This window comes from Lissotriton vulgaris, chromosome 6 (genome assembly GCF_964263255.1).
Source record: "Lissotriton vulgaris chromosome 6, aLisVul1.2, whole genome shotgun sequence".
In the NCBI taxonomy this organism is placed as follows: Eukaryota; Metazoa; Chordata; class Amphibia; order Caudata; family Salamandridae; genus Lissotriton; species Lissotriton vulgaris.
This window is the reverse complement of record NC_141694.1, coordinates 930,752,990-930,773,711: the sequence shown is the minus strand read 5'-3', so window position 1 is coordinate 930,773,711 and position 20,722 is coordinate 930,752,990. Positions and strand designations below refer to the sequence as shown.

Genomic DNA, 20,722 nt, shown 5'->3' with positions numbered 1-20,722 from the left:
AGTACGCACATCTGACTGAGTGAAATAGCTGTCTATTGTTTTCACACAACTCTAGAGATACACTCTTATTCTGTGGGAGCAAAGTTGTCATGTTATATGGTTGTCGGAAGCTAATCCCTTCTTGTCTATCCAGGGAGGTTAAACTCCTCCTCGTTTATTCGAGAAAGTTTCTAGTGACCTCTGAGCTAGCTGGCAAACCTTAAGTCTAATATAGTCAGTAGAGACCTAGTCGACCTCCGTCCTACGTCTACACTGCTGAATATATTATTCCAATGCGCAGAGCCTATTGGGAATATAGGAACTACACTACAACATCCAACGGTCCCAACATAGTGACGAGGGGCCATGCTGCGAAATCTCAGTCAGATGATATTAGTGAACCTCCAGTCAAAAGAAGAAGGGGTGGCGGGCTGCAAAAACAAAAGCCTCAGAAAGGGACTCGATCTGGTAAATTAAAAGGGAATGCAGAATCGGAACCAGGGCTAATCTCTACTCTGAAGATTATCGACCCTGCCACATTGTCTCCCCAGGCGAATGGCGAGGACTTTTGGAAAATAATTGAGGCTTTGGTCACTGTGCTCCTTAACCCTCTCCTGCTCAAATTAAGCCAAATCAAAGAGAGACTTTGATGCACTGAGGGCGTGGGCAGATCCAATAACCCCCTTTCCCAATGCACACGTCCTGGTACTGGCACTGAAGCGTGCCATTAGCTCATTAGGAGGTGGGGGTTCGTCAAACAGCAACTAACACTGTGGGGGGCTACTTATCTCAGCCACCCCAACGAAACAATAACGCAAGCACTCTTGATCCTACTGCCGGCCCTCACTGCCCTCAACCCCCCTATACAACCCACTGAGCTTCTTGCAAACTTGAGGGAACCTATAAATATTTCCCACTTGCATGCCACCAGTACCATAAATACGTTGTTAACCAACATGCAGACAATAACATTGTGGGGTGGTGGAAATGGCAACACTTTAAAGCTGAAAACAAATATACAGAGGCAGGCGCCCACCACATACCAGTCCCTACACCGCCCACCGGCTGCAACCCTCCTTGTAATGGTCCTGGGCAATATACCGAACTTGAGGGAGGGCCAGGTTGAAACAACAACTCAACTTATAGTCAAATCCCTCAACTGGTTAACCAGTTACACAACCAGTACAGGCAGGGGTATGCTAGACTGGCTAGCAATAATCATTATGGCCAGGAGGGCGGGGAGGCTGGGTTTGTCCCCGAAATCAATGAAGGGTGATTGTGTGGTAATACAATTTAACAACTCCTTTGTACCTAGTTCTCTTCTAGCCAAACTACATAAAGCCTCACCTAAGGGCACACAGGTCATAGCATTACGCCTTGAGCACTTCTATTGCCCACTCCCATCGGTGGTCTCAAAACCGTTACCCCATTTAAGTGAGGACTCATTGAGGCCTAGTACTCTGGGCAAACCGGAATTACTCGTTGAGAACGGATTTGCCCCACTTTTGGTTTTGGAACTTTGCGACTGACTACATCCACAGGCCAATGAGGGCCTATTACATTGAGAGCTCTACCACTCAAAACCCAAATACCCACTAAAAATTATAAGGTTAGGAAGGAGAAAGTTAACATACTTAAAGTAACCTCAGGGAGGCCCAAGGGGGGACTTCTAACTCTGATCCCCAACACACTGACATTGAAAACGAAGAACTTTGAAGGGAAGAGCCCCTACTTCCATCTCCTCACCTTCGAGTTGGCCAACCAAGGCTCTTGGAAATTTCTATACCAATAACTTTGGGGCAAACATACATCTAGTCATAAATTAGGTGAATAGGGAAATTGATGAGGCTATAAATGAAACAAGGAAAAAGGAGGCCATAAACATTTGGATAGGAGACTTAAATACTCACCCATGCAAGTACAACCAAGAGCGTGTCTGTGGCCTGGAGGATTTGAAGGGGAATCCGGTCTACCACTTCTCTCATATCAATTACGGAAACAGTCCTAACAAGACTCTTTCGACCAGGAATATGGTAATAATAAATAAATTATCCACCTCTACGGACTCCCGCAAATAAAAACTTTCGCCGAGATGTCCAGGACTCAACAATAGATTTTATATTGATGTTTAACCATCTTAACAAAAGCTGTAATCAGGTAGATGCCCAATTTACGACCTTTAGCGATCACACTATTTTAACTTGTGAAATACTTCTGACTCCTGGGGAAGTGACCACCTAACAGGAAGCAGGACTCCCACTATTAGCTAAGAGAAATGGTTATCAACTAAAGTGGTCCGAAATTGATAAACTTAAGCTGATCCCCGAAATAATAAGGAACACCTATGATAACATTAGTAGCTGCCTGGATACAGAAATCTCCCCTCTAGCCCTGGTATCGTCTTTCACAGAATTGTGAGAACACATAAAGAGGGCACTTACCCGGAACAACTCAGATAAAAACGCAAAGGGCAAGGGGTAGTTTGATTTGCCCTGCTCCAAAAAAGGGAAAGCCCTCATCAAAGTCCTGATTACACAACCCAGAAATGCGGCTCAAATCACTGCACTTCGTACCGAATACAAACTGCCCAAAAGAAACAGGGGGAGGATAATGAGGGAGGAGACCTGGGCTAAATTAGAGCTTGCATCAATAACGGGCAGCAGCAAAGAGTTCTGGGAGGTAATAAACGCATACTATTTTAAGACTCAAAGGGACCCTATTTTGGATAATAACGTAGAAGATGAGGAATTGGTGGCTCATTTTATAAACATCTTTTCCCCCACCACTTCCCCTGCCCTACCCTCCATTACCACAAGCATTAGCACTCAGGATAACCAATACTTTTTGCTCACAGAAGTGAGGAGTGGCTTAGAGGCCTGTAGTACCGGGAAAGCTCCAGGACCCGGTGGGGTCCCGATAGACTTTTTCCAGGAGAATCAAGATCTGTGGGTCCCCTTATTGACTATCGTGTTTAACAAGACAGTCACAGTAGGCCCCGCCTCCCTCCTGGAAAACGAGTATAATGGCCCGGAATCATAAAAAGGGTGATAAGGGGAACTACAGGCCAATTTTGCCCCTAGATACCACAGCTAAACTTATGGGCCACCTCCTTTTATCTAGCCTAGAGACCTGGACGGAGGATAGAAATATCTTAATGCAGCCACAGCATGGTTTTCAGCAGGGAAAGGGCACAGTAGACCAGTGCCTGAATCTTTTATTAATTATGGACAAATACACTAGAGCTAAGGGTGGGAAAATTTACCTTGCATTAAAGGATTTATCTGCCGCATTCAACTGCGTGTCCCACCCCAAGCTCTGGCCCATAATGGAAGAGATGGGGGTCGACCAGCTTATAATTGACTTCATTCGCCAATTGTATTCTAATAATTCTTAACATATCCGTTATGGGAAGAACAGGGAATGCACCTGTACTTTTAAGATCTCAAGGGGGTAAGGTTCCTCTTCTCCATTTACATGAACGGCATTGAAAAAGCACTTGCGGGCGCAACTCTGGATGTTCCTGTGTCTGGCTCCCACCAGCTACCAATTCTGGTCTATGCCAATGATGCCGTACTGATGGCAAGAACGGGGTTAGGTCTCCATCGTCTCATATCAGCCAATTTGGCTTTTATGTATTTGTTGGGCCTAAAAGTGAACCAATCGAAATCTTTTATAATTGTTTCAGGGAAGTGAGACAAAACACTGTATTTCCACATGGACTCAGGGAAAATCAAGGTGGTCAAGTCCTTCCCTTACCTAGGGGTATGATTTGACAAAAACCAAATGTGGTCACAGCTGGTCGAAGTAAGGACCGTGGGTATGGAGAGGAGTCAAACAGGGATAAAATCCTTCTATAATAGGCTGATTCCAAAAACATTAGTCCCCATTAAAAAGATTTACCACGCCAAGACTAACTCAACAGCAACCTACGGGGCGGGTGTATTGGGTATGGCACCTATGGACTCTCTTCAAACTACTGAAAACAAATTTTTTCAATCATTAACTTCTCGCCCACAATCCTACTCTAATTATGTTTTTCATACAGAATTGGGTCTACCATATATCACTGATTCCATTAGATTAGCCCCGCTACTACTGTGTCTCTCCATATGGCGCAGGGACACGGTGCCCCTCAAACAAAATATTATAGGAGACACTTTACAATAGGAGAACTACACCAGGTTCAGATAGTTGAACTATGCTGAAATGTAATTGACCGATATAGGCCTGAAAAACTTTTTTAAGGACCCAACTGCCTGCAGAAAGACGTCTAGGCAATCTCCCCAAAATGGCTTTCCTTTATTATTTTTCTGTGGTTTTTACTAGCAGGAAGTAAAGAAAATAATCGTCCTGATTTTAAAGTGCCATTATTTTAAATGATGTTGGGTTGCATTATACTTTTTAAAATCCATGTCCAACCCTTTTGTCTGCTTTTCAGTAGCTTCTTTTTGATGGGCGTGTATAAAAAAAGGAAACAAGTGGGCCCATAACTAGGATTTAGACTTTTATTCATGTCTTTTATTTTGACATACTCCAACATTTAATAACTGATATTTTAACTTCTATTTTAAATGGCCATAAGTGTATATGCACAGAATATTTAATTCCTTTGACTGGCCACTCTTTTACTAACAGGAACGGGGAACCTATGTTCACTGTTGCTGTTTATGTATTCATGTTTTATGTACTTTTATCATCTTTATTGGAAAAAGATCGACTAAAGTGTCTAAAATAAAGGGATGTTATAGTTAGGTATGATAATAATATTTTACTTTACATTTTAAAAAACTCAGAAATTCACTTCAAAGAACAAAAGTTAAAGGATTGTTATAGCTAGGTAACATTGACAGTTAAAAGATAACATTTTAAATGTTAAACAAAAAAAACATTGCCATTTATAGTTATGTGAGCTAACTATAACTTGTGCCCCGCCATGTGCTGCATATGTCATCACTGATGATATCATATTCCATCTCCTGAAATTGTAAAACTTCAAAGAGCCACATCATAATAAAAAAAAAAGATATCTCAACAGAGAGACCAGTCTCACACAGAGCTTTACTCTTACACAAATATCTCAGCAGAGAAGTAAGTCTCTTACAAGACCCTTATACACACATTTGTCGTCTGCCACTATGGTCTGACCAGACAGACCAGTCCCTCACCATACCCTACTTCACACATCTGTTGCTCTGCTAAAAGATTTCAGCAGAGAAATCAGGTCCTCATCACACCCTACTACACACAGCCATCAACCTGGAAACAGATCCTAGTATAGAGTCCAGACCCAACTTTACAGGACCATGTAAATGTAAATGTAAATGTAAATGAGCTTATATAGCGCACAGCTACCCGCAGTCGGTTTCACGGCGCTTGCTTAGGGAACCCGTCCTGGTATTCCCCTGTGAGATAACCCCGGCAGGGTATCCACAAGGTGAAAGCCAGGCATCCCGCCGCGAGGGGCCGTTGTGGAGATTAAGCAAGCTATTGCCCAGAGTCGCAGAGTGTGAACCCGTGAGTCGAGAAGGCACCGGAGCGAGAATTATCGAGTCCGTGGAATTTTTAGCCCAAGACCCGCCGAGGCGGGGAATTGAACCCTGGTCCAGGGCCGATCTCAGCTTCCGGGTCTGCCGCCTCTAACCCCTGAGCCACACTTCTCCTCCGCCGCCTCTAACCCCTGAGCCACACTTCTCCGTAGCCCTGCACAGAGGTCTAATCAGACAGATCAGTCTCTCTCCTCAACCTACTATACGTAGCTGTCATACTGTTCAGAAGTCTCAGCAAATAGATACCAGTCCCAAACAACACTCTAATACACACAGGTATTGCCCTGCACCTAGGTCTCAGCGAAGAGGGCTGTCCCTTACCATACTCCAGAACACACAGCCACCACCTTGGAAAGGTGTCACGGTGGAGAGGTTACTTCCACACCACGCCCTAATACGCACAGCCTTCACCCTGGGCAATGCTCTTTACAACATCCCATTGCGTCCAGACAGCCAAGGGCCATGAGGTGTGCAAACCACCACTACTCAAAGCCTTTGCCTTGTGCACAGCTGTTTACAAACAGTCAACTGTCTCAACACACCCGAGCCTCATTATTTAGACAATCTGCTACTACGCACAGCCTTCCCCCTGTCCTCAACTCTTCATGGAAAGACAACTCTTCACAACCTCAATCGAAGTTATGTAGCGATACCTCTATTATAGAGAGCCGCTCCCTTGTGTACATGAGGTGACAAAGAATGCACTCCCGCCAGATATCCAATTTTCTTCTGGAGTCCAAGAATGTTGCAAAAGCCTATACTTATTAGCAGAAGAAAACATACAGAAAATTTCCTGTAGATTTAGGTAATTAAATACCTTTCAGTGTCAGAAAGAAACTAGAAACTGTCAGTGTGTTGGATGATGTCATCAGTGATATCATCAATTGTGTCATTTGTGATGGCATCCATGAGGTCATTGAACATGCCATCCGTGATGTAATATGTGAGGCCATAAGCAGTGCATGTTGGGGGTGCAAAGTTATAGTTAGCTCAGTTAACTATAACTGTCGAATTTCAGGCGTTTTTGTGTTTAAAAAATGATCTTTTTACTATTAGTTCTCTCATGAGGAGAATGAGAAGGCTCAATTAGAGGGGCCGAAGTATCACGGCCAAAGAGACAAATGGTGAGCAGAGCTTAATTTGAGCCGGTGGTTTCCGGTGCTGGGCACTGCCATTTAATTGGCAGCATTAGAACTTATGACAGTCTGCTGATTTAGAGTGAGCAAAACAACAGTTGTTTACTAATTCAATGTACGTTAAAAATGACTAACACCTGCCACCCTTGCAAATCTTATAGCTTTGGGGCCCTGTTGTCACACCTGTAGGAGTGTGATGGTTAGCAGCTGGGTTGGCGCTGTAATTAGTAGCGCTAGCAGAGGCAATAGATGGTGAAGGCTGCAGTGGCCTCCTGATGAGGGCCGTGGCAAATTAAGCACCGATGGTGAGAGACATACTGCAGCCCTCTTGCACCCATAACAGTTTGGAAATGTGTTGAGGTCACAACTGACAAAGCAGATAAACCTACTTATAAGTGACGTTTCAACTTCTTCTGCAACCCAATTGCTGGACAGCGAACACCACAAAGGAGTACGGATCAAGCAGGGTATAATGATGGTCAACATATGTGAAGCTAGAATCAAAGGGATTATTTTAACATAGCCTCGTTAGCACACGTTAGGCATGCCTTAAAACTCAATGCCTAGACACCCTATTTATGAACGATCTTTAGAAAGCTAAAAAGAACAACTTGTGGGGCTAAACAACGGATTCGCCTATACGCTGCTTCGAAACGTTGTTTCTGAGACTTAAACCATATTGTGATCAATGCTTTCATCATATGGCACGACAATTAAATATTTTAGGACTTTAGAGTGGTTTATGCATGACTGTGTAGCAGACCAATACTAAACGCAGGTGAGGAACAACAGGTCATTGTAATCCACATAGTAGAGATACCAGAAATAAAATCGGGGCATGCTCAAGTCAGGCTCATATCTTAAATGCTCAATAACGTTTTTTTCAGTGAAATCGAGGGTTTTGTTACACCACTCTATCTTGCTTGAATGTTCAAAACATTGAAATATACCCTATAGCACGAGTTAGCATAAAGACAATTTATAGAAGCATAATCACCTTCGTGCAGCTTATCTGCTTTAAAATCAGCAAAGGCAAGTGTTAGCTCATGTCCAGTAATTGCGATATTTCGTGTCATACAGGAGGACAGATACTTTTATCATAGCAGTTAAGTCATACGGAGTAGTCATGAAAAGATATTTTAAACTCACTTTTTTTCATGGAGATTGAGTTTAAGTGTTCTGTTTTCTATGGCATAAGTTTCGTGTCTGAAGGTTAACCAAAATAACAGCACTCCACTTTTTCATCAATTTCAGGTCAATAATTGCCTTCTAACTAAGAAAAGCCAGATAAGGACAGTATCTGATCCAAGACCTTTGGGAACATTTTAAAAAGATTGTCACCGAGAAAATTGTTACACAATGCTACCACAATCTGCACAGTTATTTCCCATTCCATTGGGTGTAACTGGTAATTGCAAAGAGCAAGCAGGGTGTTAAAGCATGGTGTCAGTAATAACAGGTGCGGAGTCTGCAACCTGATAGCAGCCTGCAAACCATGCACCATGAACAGTTGTGCTACAGAATTCCAATAGACAGGCTAAGCCTTACAAGAACCCCTTACATTGATGATTACACCTGTGTGAACTAGCGAATCCGTGAAACAATTCAAAAATCAGATTCAATCGAATCATCTACATATCTCTGTCACAAGCACGAAATTCCATCCTTACTAGAAACAAGGTCATTGCCATATATTTTGGGTAATTAAAATAATCGTCCATCCTCGCGCTACAGGTGTAATTTTTATAAAAGTCATAAACGACCTAGCTCATAACACTGGATGAGGTTTGGCAATCATTTAAAGGTGGTTAAAAAAAGGTAAAGCATTATTAATGTATGTTCAATATTTAAAGAATTGGAATGAGCAGAATCTATGGGACAACTGATTAAACCTCACATTAACAATGCATCACTTTTATTAATGCAGATTCTTTTTTTTTTTCTTATAAGAACAATTTTATTGATTTTCAACTCAATTAACATTGCTCTTGCCAAACCAACGCCTTGGTTACAAAACTTTCCTAATAGGCCCACCATCCCAAAGAGACCCCTATTTGCCACACCTGGTGTGATTACTCTGGCTCCAATCCGCCATGCCTTTCCAGACCGTAGTATGCCCACCATTTGCCCCAAACTCTGTCATACTTGGGGGGGCAGTCACGTACAGTATAAATTGTCTCCTCCAGCTCTACGCACCAGTCCATACCCTTCCTCACACCACTAGGGGATGCGATAGAGGACCTACAGTGTTTGATTATGTCTCTTTTGGCCAACAGCGTCCCCATCCCCACCTGTATCATGTCCCCCCAGGGTCCAACCATGTTCTCAAGGATACCCAGTAACGCAAGACAAGGGTTTGTCTCAATTTGCTCTCTCACCATGCTAGAAAGTGTGGCGAGGACATGTGACCAGTATTGCTGAATAACTGGGCAGGCCCAAGCAACACACTAGAAGTCCCCCCTGAGCTCCAAGCAGCATAAGCATGCAAGTGATGGGCACACCCTGCCCTCCAGAGGCGATAAGGTGTGAGATATGTCTGGTGTATGTACTTAAATGGGACAAGGCAGAGTCTACCGAAATTGACATGCAGGCTAGTCAGCTTCATCCAGTGGCCCCACCCACTCCTCCCATCGCCCCCTCAGGACGTCCAGCTAGAGAGGTGCGTTTGAAACACAGATTCTTAACAAAAACTACAACACTTGCTTATATTTTGTTGCTCAGTTCTCTGTTTTCATTTCACTACTTAAATTTCCTGGAACCATTCGCAGACCAGCAACTGTGCTTGCTGCTCTAAGCAGCCCCTAGCTCATGCCTCTTGAAATTGTTTTTACAGTGTCTCTTGGACTCTTTCAAGTGCTCGCCGTCCTTTTCCCCAAGCACCCCCATCCCAGGGGCGGCAATCTGAGGGATAGCGCCGGGCGCCACAAGCTCTAGCTACGCCTCTGTTTTACACTGCTTAAGAAAATCATTTTTGATATCCGATTGTGTACTACGTGTGGTGTGAGACGTACTACTACTCCAAAATTAGGGAATTAGTAAACGCTTTGTGGCAGACTACAACTCCCCATTCTGTGGATATTAGAATGCAAACCAAAAAACATGTAGGAATATTGTGTTTTTCTAATGTTAGGAAAACATAAGTGAATATGTCAAGGAAGGGTTGGTTGTTGCTGATCCGTGCAGCAAGGTGAACTGCTGGACATGTATCAAGTTGCTATTTTTCGAGCTCTCTGTGGCTCAAACTCTTGCTGGAGGCTCTACAAAGCAAATGAAGACAGCACTACTCTAGAAAAATATCAGTAAATCTGTCTAACTGGCCAAACTGCTAATTATGTACCTGTTGCAACACTAAATTTCTCCTTCATACGTGCTTCTGTTCATTTTGAATTTTTGACCTCAGCGCACACAACATTCAGGGGTGAAAACGCAGGGTCCCCCGTGACATGGAATGGGAACCAAATCAGGGCTCTGTGGTCTTGTAAACTATGTGCACACCCAGTCACTGAGCACTACTACCACTGGCTCACCAAGCCATGGTGGATCCCCAGTGGTGGCAGCAACTCATTCTACTAGCAGGGCACAATTTTGTACGTTTTGCCTTGATAGGGAGAGTTAACTAGTGGCCTGTCCTGTTTAATTTTTTTTGGGCAGCCCCAACACCGGCTTGTTTACTCCATCCATGCGGAACACGGACGTCACATGTGTGTTACCTATATATGTAGAGGAATAAGGAGGGAGAGATTATGTGCTATGCTTGGCGGTTGCAGCACAGACTTTTATTTTTGATCTTCAATATTTAAGGGATACCTAGGGTGGAGGTTAGCGGGAACTTGCAAGACATCAATCTGTGTTGCAGAACCCCTAAAAAGCAATCCTGAAGGTCTTCCAACTTGGTCATACACTTGACTTTGGAGGATAGGAGGCAGGGGACCACTTTGAAATATAGGGACAGCCCTTGTCACATTCCACAGGTATAAGGCACATGTGGAGGGTTTGCGGACTGAAGAAACTTTTTTTCTGTTTTCTGTGCTTTCTTTCAGGTCCTCTGGCAGGGAGCTTCTGACTCCAATTCTGCTTCCAGCTGACAATAGAGGACAGAGAATGTGGCTTGCACAATCTGGGAAGAGTACACACATGTGTCAAACTGTCTACAGCAAGTCCAAAGGTACATTAATACATGTAAATTTACTCATGAGTTAACCTACTCTTGCACCTCGCCATACAGCAAAATGTTTGTTCTAATCAGTGTTTCCATGTATAGATCTACACCTAAGTGTTGTGAGAAATATGGGTGGGCTTCTGCAACTAAGTGTGGTGAGCAACATAGGTGGGCTGCAAGGCCTGGCCTTTGAACTTGCCATGCACTCCACTCAGAGTGGGCATCATACCTCAGCTGCAAACTGCCTTCTGCTGTATGCAACAGAGGTGGGTGGCAGGGTCTAGCTCTAGGCCAGGCCTGCGGCCTACCCTCCACAGGTGCACAAATGCCACTGCAAACAACCTTCCGTTGTGCACAATGTGGGTGGGCCACAAAGATTCTGTGGGTGTATTATTCCAGCTGAGCACGTCCAAAGGCCATGTAGAGCAGGGATGGAACACAGAGTATGGACAAGCACCCCTTGCAGGCGTACGACTCATACTGAGCTTGAACAGGGCATCGCTGGTGCTGTACCGTCCAGTCTCTGGCTAGCTCCAAGAACCTATACAGTATCTGCCATGGTCCAACAAGAGACCAAAAGGCCATATGTCCATGAAGCTTGCAACGGTTTCATAGACCCAGGACTGTGAAGCTTGCAGCAACAGGGAATAACTGAGAGCCACAAATCAGTTAGCATTTTTAAGCATTTAACAACAGGCCCCTAACATAGGCTTGGGTGTCAGAGTTGTTCACCCTGCCTCAAAGTTCCTACATGGTGTAATGGAAACCCTAACATTTTCCCTTGATGTTAAGGCCAGGCGAGATTCCTGCAAGATTCTTCAGAGACCGTAAATTGTTTTTGAAAAAAAAGAATGAACCTTCTGATCATCACAGTGCTTATTTTTTACACACTGCCTCTAAAATATAAGGACCACAATATGCATTCCTACTAATGGAGTGTATTGAGAACCCATCTACTCCTTTTCAGTGTTCACGATCCAGATAGAGTCCCGCTTATTTAGCTTTTTTACTTCATTTCCACACCTCCAATTTTTCACAGTAACCAGTAATACAGTTCATTTCTTTATAGTATTCTAACAGCTAGCCAATCAGAGTGCTCACTCTCGCAGGGGACTCTCACTTCTGTGAGAGCGTGAAGGCTAACACGGAAAATGGGACTCTCAACCAATCACAGGCATCCATTTTTGATTTCTCAAGACTCTTGCGAGCCCAGCTACCAAAATGTACAATTATTTTTTACCCTTACTATCTCAAAAACTACTGAACAGATTTGCACCAAATCACAGAAAGCACTGTCTGTGGACCAAGATCTAGCTTCCTGCCAAAGCTGGTGCAATTCCATTGAGCAGTTTTTGTTGTATATGTAATCAACGAGAGAGAAAGGGTAGATGAGCCACTCTCAGACCCCTTAGAAATACTACAATCAAACAACAGAAGAGTGACTAAAGCGAAAAAACAAAAGGGAGAGGGGTAAAAATATTCAATTACCACCACCTGAAAGTAAATTCAAAAAAAGGAGAAGAGACAGAGAGTGAGTTTAGCAGACATAGTGGAGAAAAAAGAACCCTCAGGCACCAACTAAAAGTTGGTAGCCAATTGTCTTCATTGGGTTCTTGTTGTAAATACGTGAAATAGTACCCAACAGGGTGATGTGAATTAAAAGGAGTATGGACTATTCCCCAAGCCAAAAAAATATTTATTTAATGAAGGGAAAGTTCTAACTCCGTTAAAAAAGTGAAAATCGGACATACAGATGGTTGGGTTAGTTTGAACCAAAGAGTCCTAAACATAAAAGTACAAAGGTCGACATGTTTCTGCTTTAAGTGAGCCAATAATCAACTCAGCATTCATCAGGACCACACAAATCCTCGCCTTTAGGCAGCGCTCGCTAAGGCACCAGCACAAAGGGGCGGGGAAATAAAGAAAAGATTACAAACTTGAATGTAACCGGTGCACAGGAACTTCCTACGTGCAACCCCTACAACAGATGAGGGCTGTTGAATCTGAAATACAACCATAAACATAGGGAAAAATTTGAACAGATAAAACAATTCCCACTCATATCATCATTGTAAATGAATGGTTTAGTAACAATGTGAAAAACGCTAAACTCACCCAGTAGTCAATGTATGTGATTAGTATTAATCAATTCAACTCACCGAGTAATGCCAAGTGAGAAAACAGACCCGCTAGCTCGAAGGCATGTCATAGCAATTGTAACTTTGAATTTGTCAACAATGCGCAAAAAAATTATTATTATTTTTTTTTTAAAGTAACGCAAGGCATATTAGCCTGCAAATAAACATCTTCGTTAGGCAAACATAACCCCTTCTGATATATGAGCCCCGAAGTATTATCGTTTGTAAAAAGTGCCCGTTAAAAGCTAGAAAACTTAAACTACGCCCTCAGTCGCAGAAGAAAAGGCCAGAGGCCATTATCTTACTTGTCAATATCGGGAAACAGTCCCCATGGACGCGTGGCAGGGGAGAACCTTCACGCCCGGAAAAGCTAGAAGGTCAAAGGACAGGGTTGGAATATCTTGTTGCCTTAAAGCGCATGCTTCCGATTAAAAGAGCATACGTGAAACAAATGCCACAAACGATAACAGGAATAAGCACAGAAAGGCGCTTCCACCAAACTTACTTCCGTCCGGGCGACTACCCTCTGCTCAACCTATTCACTGCACATCCACGGTCCGAATACGCGGAAACCGCGGTGTCGGTTGTTTTTGTAAAAGCGTAATCAGCGTCAGTTACGTCACCGCGGTTCTGTCTTAAAGAGACAGGTGTTGTAAAAGTATCAAGACGTGTATTGACATTATTTTTTGCACGTTGTTGGGCAAAAAACTTTATTGGTACACACAAAGATTAAGGGACAGTAGAACTTCCCAAAGGTCAAGGAGTATCCCATATGTTGTGTAAGTCAGCGCTCACTATTGCGGGATTAGTTCTCATGATTTATGCAATCAGCAGCCGCTGATTAAAGGTGAAACCTAATGGCTGAGAGTAACCCACATCAAATGGAGAAAGAAGAGCGGGGGGCATATTCATGCGACAAGCCTCCAGATAATTTAGATGTCATATCATACAAATTTAAGCGCTTATCGTCGCATTACAGAACCCCAAGGTATGGCATCATTCAATCCATGTATATGCATAGAGAGACGTTAAATCCATCTTTGTTCCTTTTCAAAGATGCTACTCTCGCTGCTTTGTTTCAATTGCTCAATTACCGTCCATCTAATGTCGTTAGGGCAGTGGCCATGTTCCAAGAAGTGGGCAGTTAATTTTGTAGTGCTTTTGTGGCTTCTCACGTTGCTTCGATGTTCACAGATGCGCTGTTTTATTTTTCTTGTGGTCATACCCACGTATTTAAGGTGGCAGGGGCAGGTGACTGAATAAATGACATTGCTGGAGTTGCAATTTGTGTGGCCTTTAAGGTGCCAAATTTTGCCTGCTTCTAGATTCAATGTTTTCGTTGCTGTTGTTAAGTGGCAAACACTGCAACCTCCACACGGAAAGTGGCCACTAACTGGGGGCAAACCCCACGTGGCAAGTACACTAGTGTCCTGTGTTATGTTATTGATTTGAGGACGAGTATGAACCAGAGCATCTGGCAAACTCCTTTCGCGTTTGTAAGAGAAGAGTGGTTTTTGCCAATCTCGCCCATTTCTTGTCAGAATTTTCCAATTTTTCCAGATGCAGCGACTTACAGCATTAGAGATATTACTGTAAGTCGTTACACAGGTCAATGTTGTCTCAGCTTCTCTATCCTTATTGTAGTCTTCTAACAGTGCTTGCCTGTTTTGATTTCTTGCCCTCTTGCGGCTTTTTTTCAGAATTTTCACGGGATACCCTCGTGTAAGTAGCTTACTTGTGAGATCATCCGCTTGTTTTTTAAAATCAGTCAGATTGGTACAATTTCTACGGATACGTAGATATTGGCCAAAAGGTAAATTCTCCCGTAAGGGGCGCGGGTGAAAGCTCGAGAAATGGAGCAAGTTGTTTTTGCTGGTGGGTTTATAATAGGTTTTGGTGGTTAAATGATCGCCAACTCTATTTATAATAACATCCAAGAACACAATGCAGTCTGGGTGGTACTGATGTGTGAATTTTAGGTGGGGATCACATGTATTCACCCAATCAAAGAACGCCAAGAGGCTTTCTTCTGAGCCCTGCCAGATTAAAAGCACATCATCAATGTACCTCTGCCACAGGATTACATTGAGAGTGTAGGGATTTGTGGCCGCCTGGATGTGGGTTTTTTTGAAGTTATGGACGTACAATCCCGCGATGCTAGGGGCAAAATGTACTGCCCATCGAAGTCCCTGTTTTCTGCAAATAGATTTTGTCCTGATATTGGAAAAAGTTGCGTTTAAGAGCTAATGAAGCACACTCAATAATGAAAGTGCGGGAGGTAGTATACTCCCAAGTTGTTTGATCTAGAACATCAGCCAAAACTTTTAATGTTGGATCCTGCGGGATGCAGGTATACAAGCTTTCTATGTCCAATGAGACTAGAAAGCACGGATCCTCAGCATCTTGACTGTTAAAAGCATGGCTAACAGACTTTTAGTGTCCTTGATATAGGTATTGGTAGATTGAATCAGTGGTTTAAAGAAGAAGTCACAGTCGGCTGAATTCTGATGCTCAAAAAAGGTTTTCAGCCTGAGTTTCCTAAAGAACTCACTGAGCTCACAATGTAATTTAAAACGGTCAAGGCATGGCATAGGTATAAAGCCAAGACCCTTTTCCACAACTGTAATCTCATCAGGATTTAGATTCACCTTGGACAGATTTGTAATCAAGCTTTGACATTGCTGGGCCCGGCCCTCTGCTCCTGAGTCTTGCTCTGTGTATTGTCGACCACAGAGTCTGTTGCTTCCCAATGTACTTGGTTCATTCCTCTTCTCTTGCCCCTGCCTCTCCGATCAAAACCTATAAACGGCTGGGGGTACATATTCTGTTGGAAATGTGGGGGTGGTACAAAGTGTGGATGCCAACCCATGTTTGTTGGAAAGGGTGGTTGGATGTATGGATTAGGATGAAAACCTCCACCCCCTTGCTGTTGATAGGGGAACCACTGTGGAACATTTTGGGGTTTTATGCCTCGGCCCCTACCACGTTGTCTATTTCCTCTGCTACCAGCGCTTGATCCACTTGAATTAGAATCATCTGATAAATCAGAGTTCTAATTCGTTCGATCAGGTGGCGTGTATTCAGTGCTTGCATAAGGGTAAATTTTGTCATATGACCACTTTTTTTAGATCTTTCTGAAATTTGAGGACATTGGACTGAGCAAGATTGTCTTTATATTCGTTTAGCTCCTTGTCGAACTCTTCAAGTTTCTTTTTAAAACCAGTGATTGTTGTTTTATGTGGGTTTCTGTTGCCTGGATTTCTACTAGAAGGGTCTCCGAAAGGCGAAGTGCCGTTTTTATAATAAGAAGTGCCCAATCATGCGTACAGTTTGGGTACTATTTCACGTATTTACAACAAGAACCCAATGAAGACAATTGGCTACCAACTTTTAGTTGGTGCCTGAGGGTTCTTTTTTCTCCACTATGTCTGCTAAACTCACTCTCTGTCTCTTCTCCTTTTTTTGAATTTACTTTCAGGTGGTGGTAATTGAATATTTTTACCCCTCTCCCTTTGTTTTTTCGCTTTAGTCACTCTTCTGTTGTTTGATTTCAGTTTTTGTTGTAGCCGTGCCTAAAGAAGTCTATGGAAAAAGCATGGAGAATTTTATGTTTTGAGACACCCCTTTTTTTTCAGCCACCACTTGATGGATCACCCCGAAACTTTCCAGGAAGGAGCTGAGGTGGATGAACTTTTTTGGGGAAAGTTTTGTGAAGAGGAGCCCAACACTTCCGGGCTCAGGACGAAAGGTCAGCGCTCTAGTTGCGCTGTACGAGGGAGGTAATATAAACCCTGTTTGGACACACGCGCGTAGTGGAGAAGAGTCTCGCCGGTGGCAGTGGCGGACTCTATCTGCTAGCGTTGTGTGTCTCTAGACATGCACTGCAAGTGCTAAGCATATTACGTTTTTAAAAATTTAGTGACCGCTAATTTTATCTCTCGTGTATTTTGGTGTAAAATTGACTGTGCACTTTTTAAAAAGGCTACCTCACCTTGTAGGATAATGTAATTCACAGATTGGGTTGTATTTGCAGAACTCCCACCCCGGTCCGCCGCGTCCTTGTTGGGCGTTTGTTGCGGAGGGTGGAGGAGGAGCCCAACACTTCCGGGCTCAGGACGAAAGGTCAGCGCTCTAGTTGCCCCTACCTCGTCTATAAATGTGTGTAGGACTGCGACCGCGCAGCGGACGCGTGCAGCGGGCGCGCCGGAAGCGCGCCGAAGTCGAGCCAAAGTCCAGCCCGTCTGCTCCCGTCCGCGGCCGGACGGGGCGCGGGGCCATAAACCCTGGCTCTCCCACGACTACCACTATCAGGTATGGCAGACAGGAATTGCTTGCCCTTCAACCTGACACGCTAGCAGGCTGCAAACATTCTTTGCATGCCCTGTCGCTAAATAAATGCACCTTATGCACTTTTGCTCCTGTCAGCCATGTCCCAGCAACTAACACGGGTCATACCATCAAAGCAGCCTTGCTTAATTGCAGATCCTTGCGTAAGCATTGTATAGAAATCTTCCATTTACTCGAGGATCAGAACCATAACATATTATTCTTGACGGAAACTTGGCTGGATGAATACTCTGACCCGGATATTATTCAAGCCCTTCCCCCTGGATACGCCCTCTCCAGATTGGATAGGAAAGACGGTAGAGGTGGTGGCATCGCCATCGCTACGAAAGTCCCTCTAGTATGCACGATATCTCCCATTTTGGTAGACCATAGTGAAGCGGGCTCTTTCACGATTAACACCGGCCCCAATCACTCTATATCGGGCATCCTGATATATCGACCACCTGGTAGGTTATATGATTTTACTTCCACCCTTATGGAAGCCATAACCCACCTAGCACTAAGGAAATCTCGTTTATTAGTGCTAGGGGATCTTAATGCCCACTTTGAAGACCCCTTAGACACTGACGCTAATGATATTCAAGCTGAGCTACTCTCGCTACAGCTGGAATTAAAAAACAAGGAACCGTCACATCAATTAGGGCACTTATTAGACCCTGTTTTTGGCAACTGGCAGGGAGCTCAAACTTCAGCTCCTCAACCTATACCTTGGTCGGATCATTACATCATCCCCATCACTATTCAACTAGATAGAACCGAACATTATCGTCATCAGTCCATACGTTATAAACGCAGAAAATGGAAGAACTTCTCAATAGAATCTTTTACTAAAATTGTCCAGGATGAAGGACCTCCTAGAGGGAAGGATTGCGAGACAGCCAATAAGCATATACATAATTTTGTCACCAAGGCCCTTGACATCACTGCCCCAATTCGCACCACGACCAAAGACAGGAGAACAAAAAAAGCTGCTCCCTGGTTCAGTCAAGAACTTCAAACCATGAAGACAGCTTGTAAAAAGCTTGAAAGAGCATGGCGCCAAAAATACTGCCCAGAAATTAAAGCCCAGTACAAGATAGCGCAAAGAGAATACAACAAAACTATACGCCTGTCTAAGGCAGCTCATTACCATACTCGCATTATGGAAGCAGAAAACTCCTCTAAGGAACTTTACCAAATTTATAAAGAAATCTCCATAGTGGATGCAAATTCCTCCTCCCAAAACGATTCTGTGGAAACCTGTAACAAAATTGCCCAATATTTCTCAGGAAAGATTACTAACATCTATGCTTGTTTTTCCAATAATATAAAGCCGGCAACCGAATTTGTTGAAAATGACAATCTCGTAAGCATTCCTGAGTGCCTAGGCTCATTCGACGTTCCTCCCTCTGAAGTATTGGCCAAAATGTGCAAGAACATCAAATCAGGATCTCCCCGTGACCCTGCGCCTCCTAAAATTCTAGCTGAAGCTTTTCCTGCACTAGAACCTCACTTTAGACATCTGCTTCAAGTCTCCTTCTCCACGGCTAGCTTGCCTATGGAATGGAAACAGGCTGTTGTACTACCGATTAAAAAAAAGCCAAATATAAGTCAAGACATACTAGACAATCTACGTCCAATATCTTTGTTACCTTACCTTGCAAAGCTAGCTGAGAAAATTGCTAATGCCCAACTCATGGACCATTTAGAAGTCCATAATATTTTTCATAAATCTCAATCGGGGTTTAGATCTAATTTTTCCACAGAGACAGCTCTCCTGAGGGCTACTGAAACCCTACGGGAAGGAGCGGATGAGGGTAAGACCATGGCTCTCATCATGTTGGACCTCAGTGCCGCGTTTGACACTGTAGCGCATTCCATCCTGCTACAGTGTCTAAACAGAGCGGGAGTCACCAATAAGGCACTGGGATGGCTGAAAGCCTTTCTGACCAACAGGAGCTTTCAAGTCCAAAGAGGGACTTTTCTCTCAGACAGCGTGATGCTGGAACAGGGGGTGCCTCAGGGCTCTGCCCTGAGTCCCACCCTGTTCAATCTGTACATGGCTCCCTTGGCAGAAGTGGTACAATCGTTCGGCGTAGAGTTTGTCTCTTACGCCGACGACACGCAACTTCTAATATCTCTGTCACAAGCCCCCTCAATGGAAGCAGACAACTTCAATGCTTGCATGAGTAAGCTGGCCACTTGGATGACAGAGCACTGCCTAAAACTAAATGGCACTAAGACAGAGATTCTTATAATCGGGGGCAATGAGGCAAAATGGGCAAAAGAATGGTGGCCCAATTGCCTGGGTCCTCTGCCTACTCCCAACCGGGAAGCAAAAAATCTAGGTGTCTGGGTAGACAACAAGCTATCTTTTGATAGCCACGTCAAGAAAACAGTAGGCAAATGTTTTGGAGTAATGAAAACGCTCAACCGCACCCTTGACTTGTTGCCTCTGAACTCTAGACGCACCATGACGCAGGCTCTAATCACATCCCGTATTGATTACGGGAATGTGCTGCTTCTGGGCACATCTGCCAAAAACATCAAGAGACTACAGGTTCTACAAAATTCTGCAGCACGTCTGGTGTTAAGGCTGCCTCGCAGAGCCCCTTCGAGCCCCTCTCTGGCAGCCCTCCATTGGCTACCTATTAGCAAGAGGATTGTTTTTAAAGCTCTACTATGGTGCCATAGGATAATCCACCAAAAAGCGCCGGCTTATATGTCGGATTTGGCATCCCTGTATGAACCGAACAGATCCCTTAGATCTAAAGGAATGGGCCTGCTCAGAACATCACGCCCCAAAAAAGCTAGAATGGGAGGCAGGTCCTTCCGCACACTGGCAGCCAAGCACTGGAATCTCCTTCCTACGAACATTAGGCTTGAGACTAAAGAGGCCTCTTTTAGAAAGTTGTTAAAAACCTTTCTATTTACCTCATAATGGCACTCCCCTCTCTACTCTTGCTTGCTCTTCTCCACAGCGCGGGGACACGCCGGGAGGCGTCACCATGCGCTTTATAAACCCCTTTAAACTAAACTAAACTAAGATCCGTAAAACGGAGCCAAAGTTATTAGCAAACCAAAACATACTCTTTTGCTATAGAAAAGCAGACCTAACTATACCAATACAACTACTTGTGAATATATATATATATATATATATATTCGCCAGATAATAGTTATAGTTAGGACCTAGTTTCCTTAGGACCTAGTTTCCTTAGGACCTAGTTTCCTTAGACAAAGCGTTTTTTTGTTTGGCAACGATTAATGAATCTTAACAAACCTTTCAAAATTACTACACAACTCTCTTCAACTGCTGCGTGCAAAGTTTCGGGGTGATCATCAAGCGGGGGCGAGAAAAAAGGGGAGTCCCAAAACAAGTTTACTCCATGCAATTCACCATAAGGATTTTAGACGTGACAGCAGCCTGAACCGCTG

The 20,722-nt window shown here is 43.8% G+C and overlaps 2 protein-coding genes across 2 annotated transcripts in view; one reads left to right on the top strand and one right to left on the bottom strand.

Annotated features, from left to right (window-relative positions):
* The window catches only part of DZANK1 (double zinc ribbon and ankyrin repeat domains 1), a 1,079,146-nt gene that overhangs the window by 411,350 nt on the left and 647,074 nt on the right, over positions 1-20,722 (bottom strand). The gene's annotated exons all lie outside the window — the stretch shown is intronic.
* The window catches only part of LOC147708221 (uncharacterized), a 44,836-nt gene that overhangs the window by 19,035 nt on the left and 5,079 nt on the right, over positions 1-20,722 (top strand). The window contains exon 2 of the mRNA XM_086925105.1: positions 17,317-19,101. Within this exon, the coding sequence (XP_086781231.1) occupies positions 17,317-19,101 (1,785 nt within the window). The remainder of the gene's footprint in view (positions 1-17,316; positions 19,102-20,722) is intronic.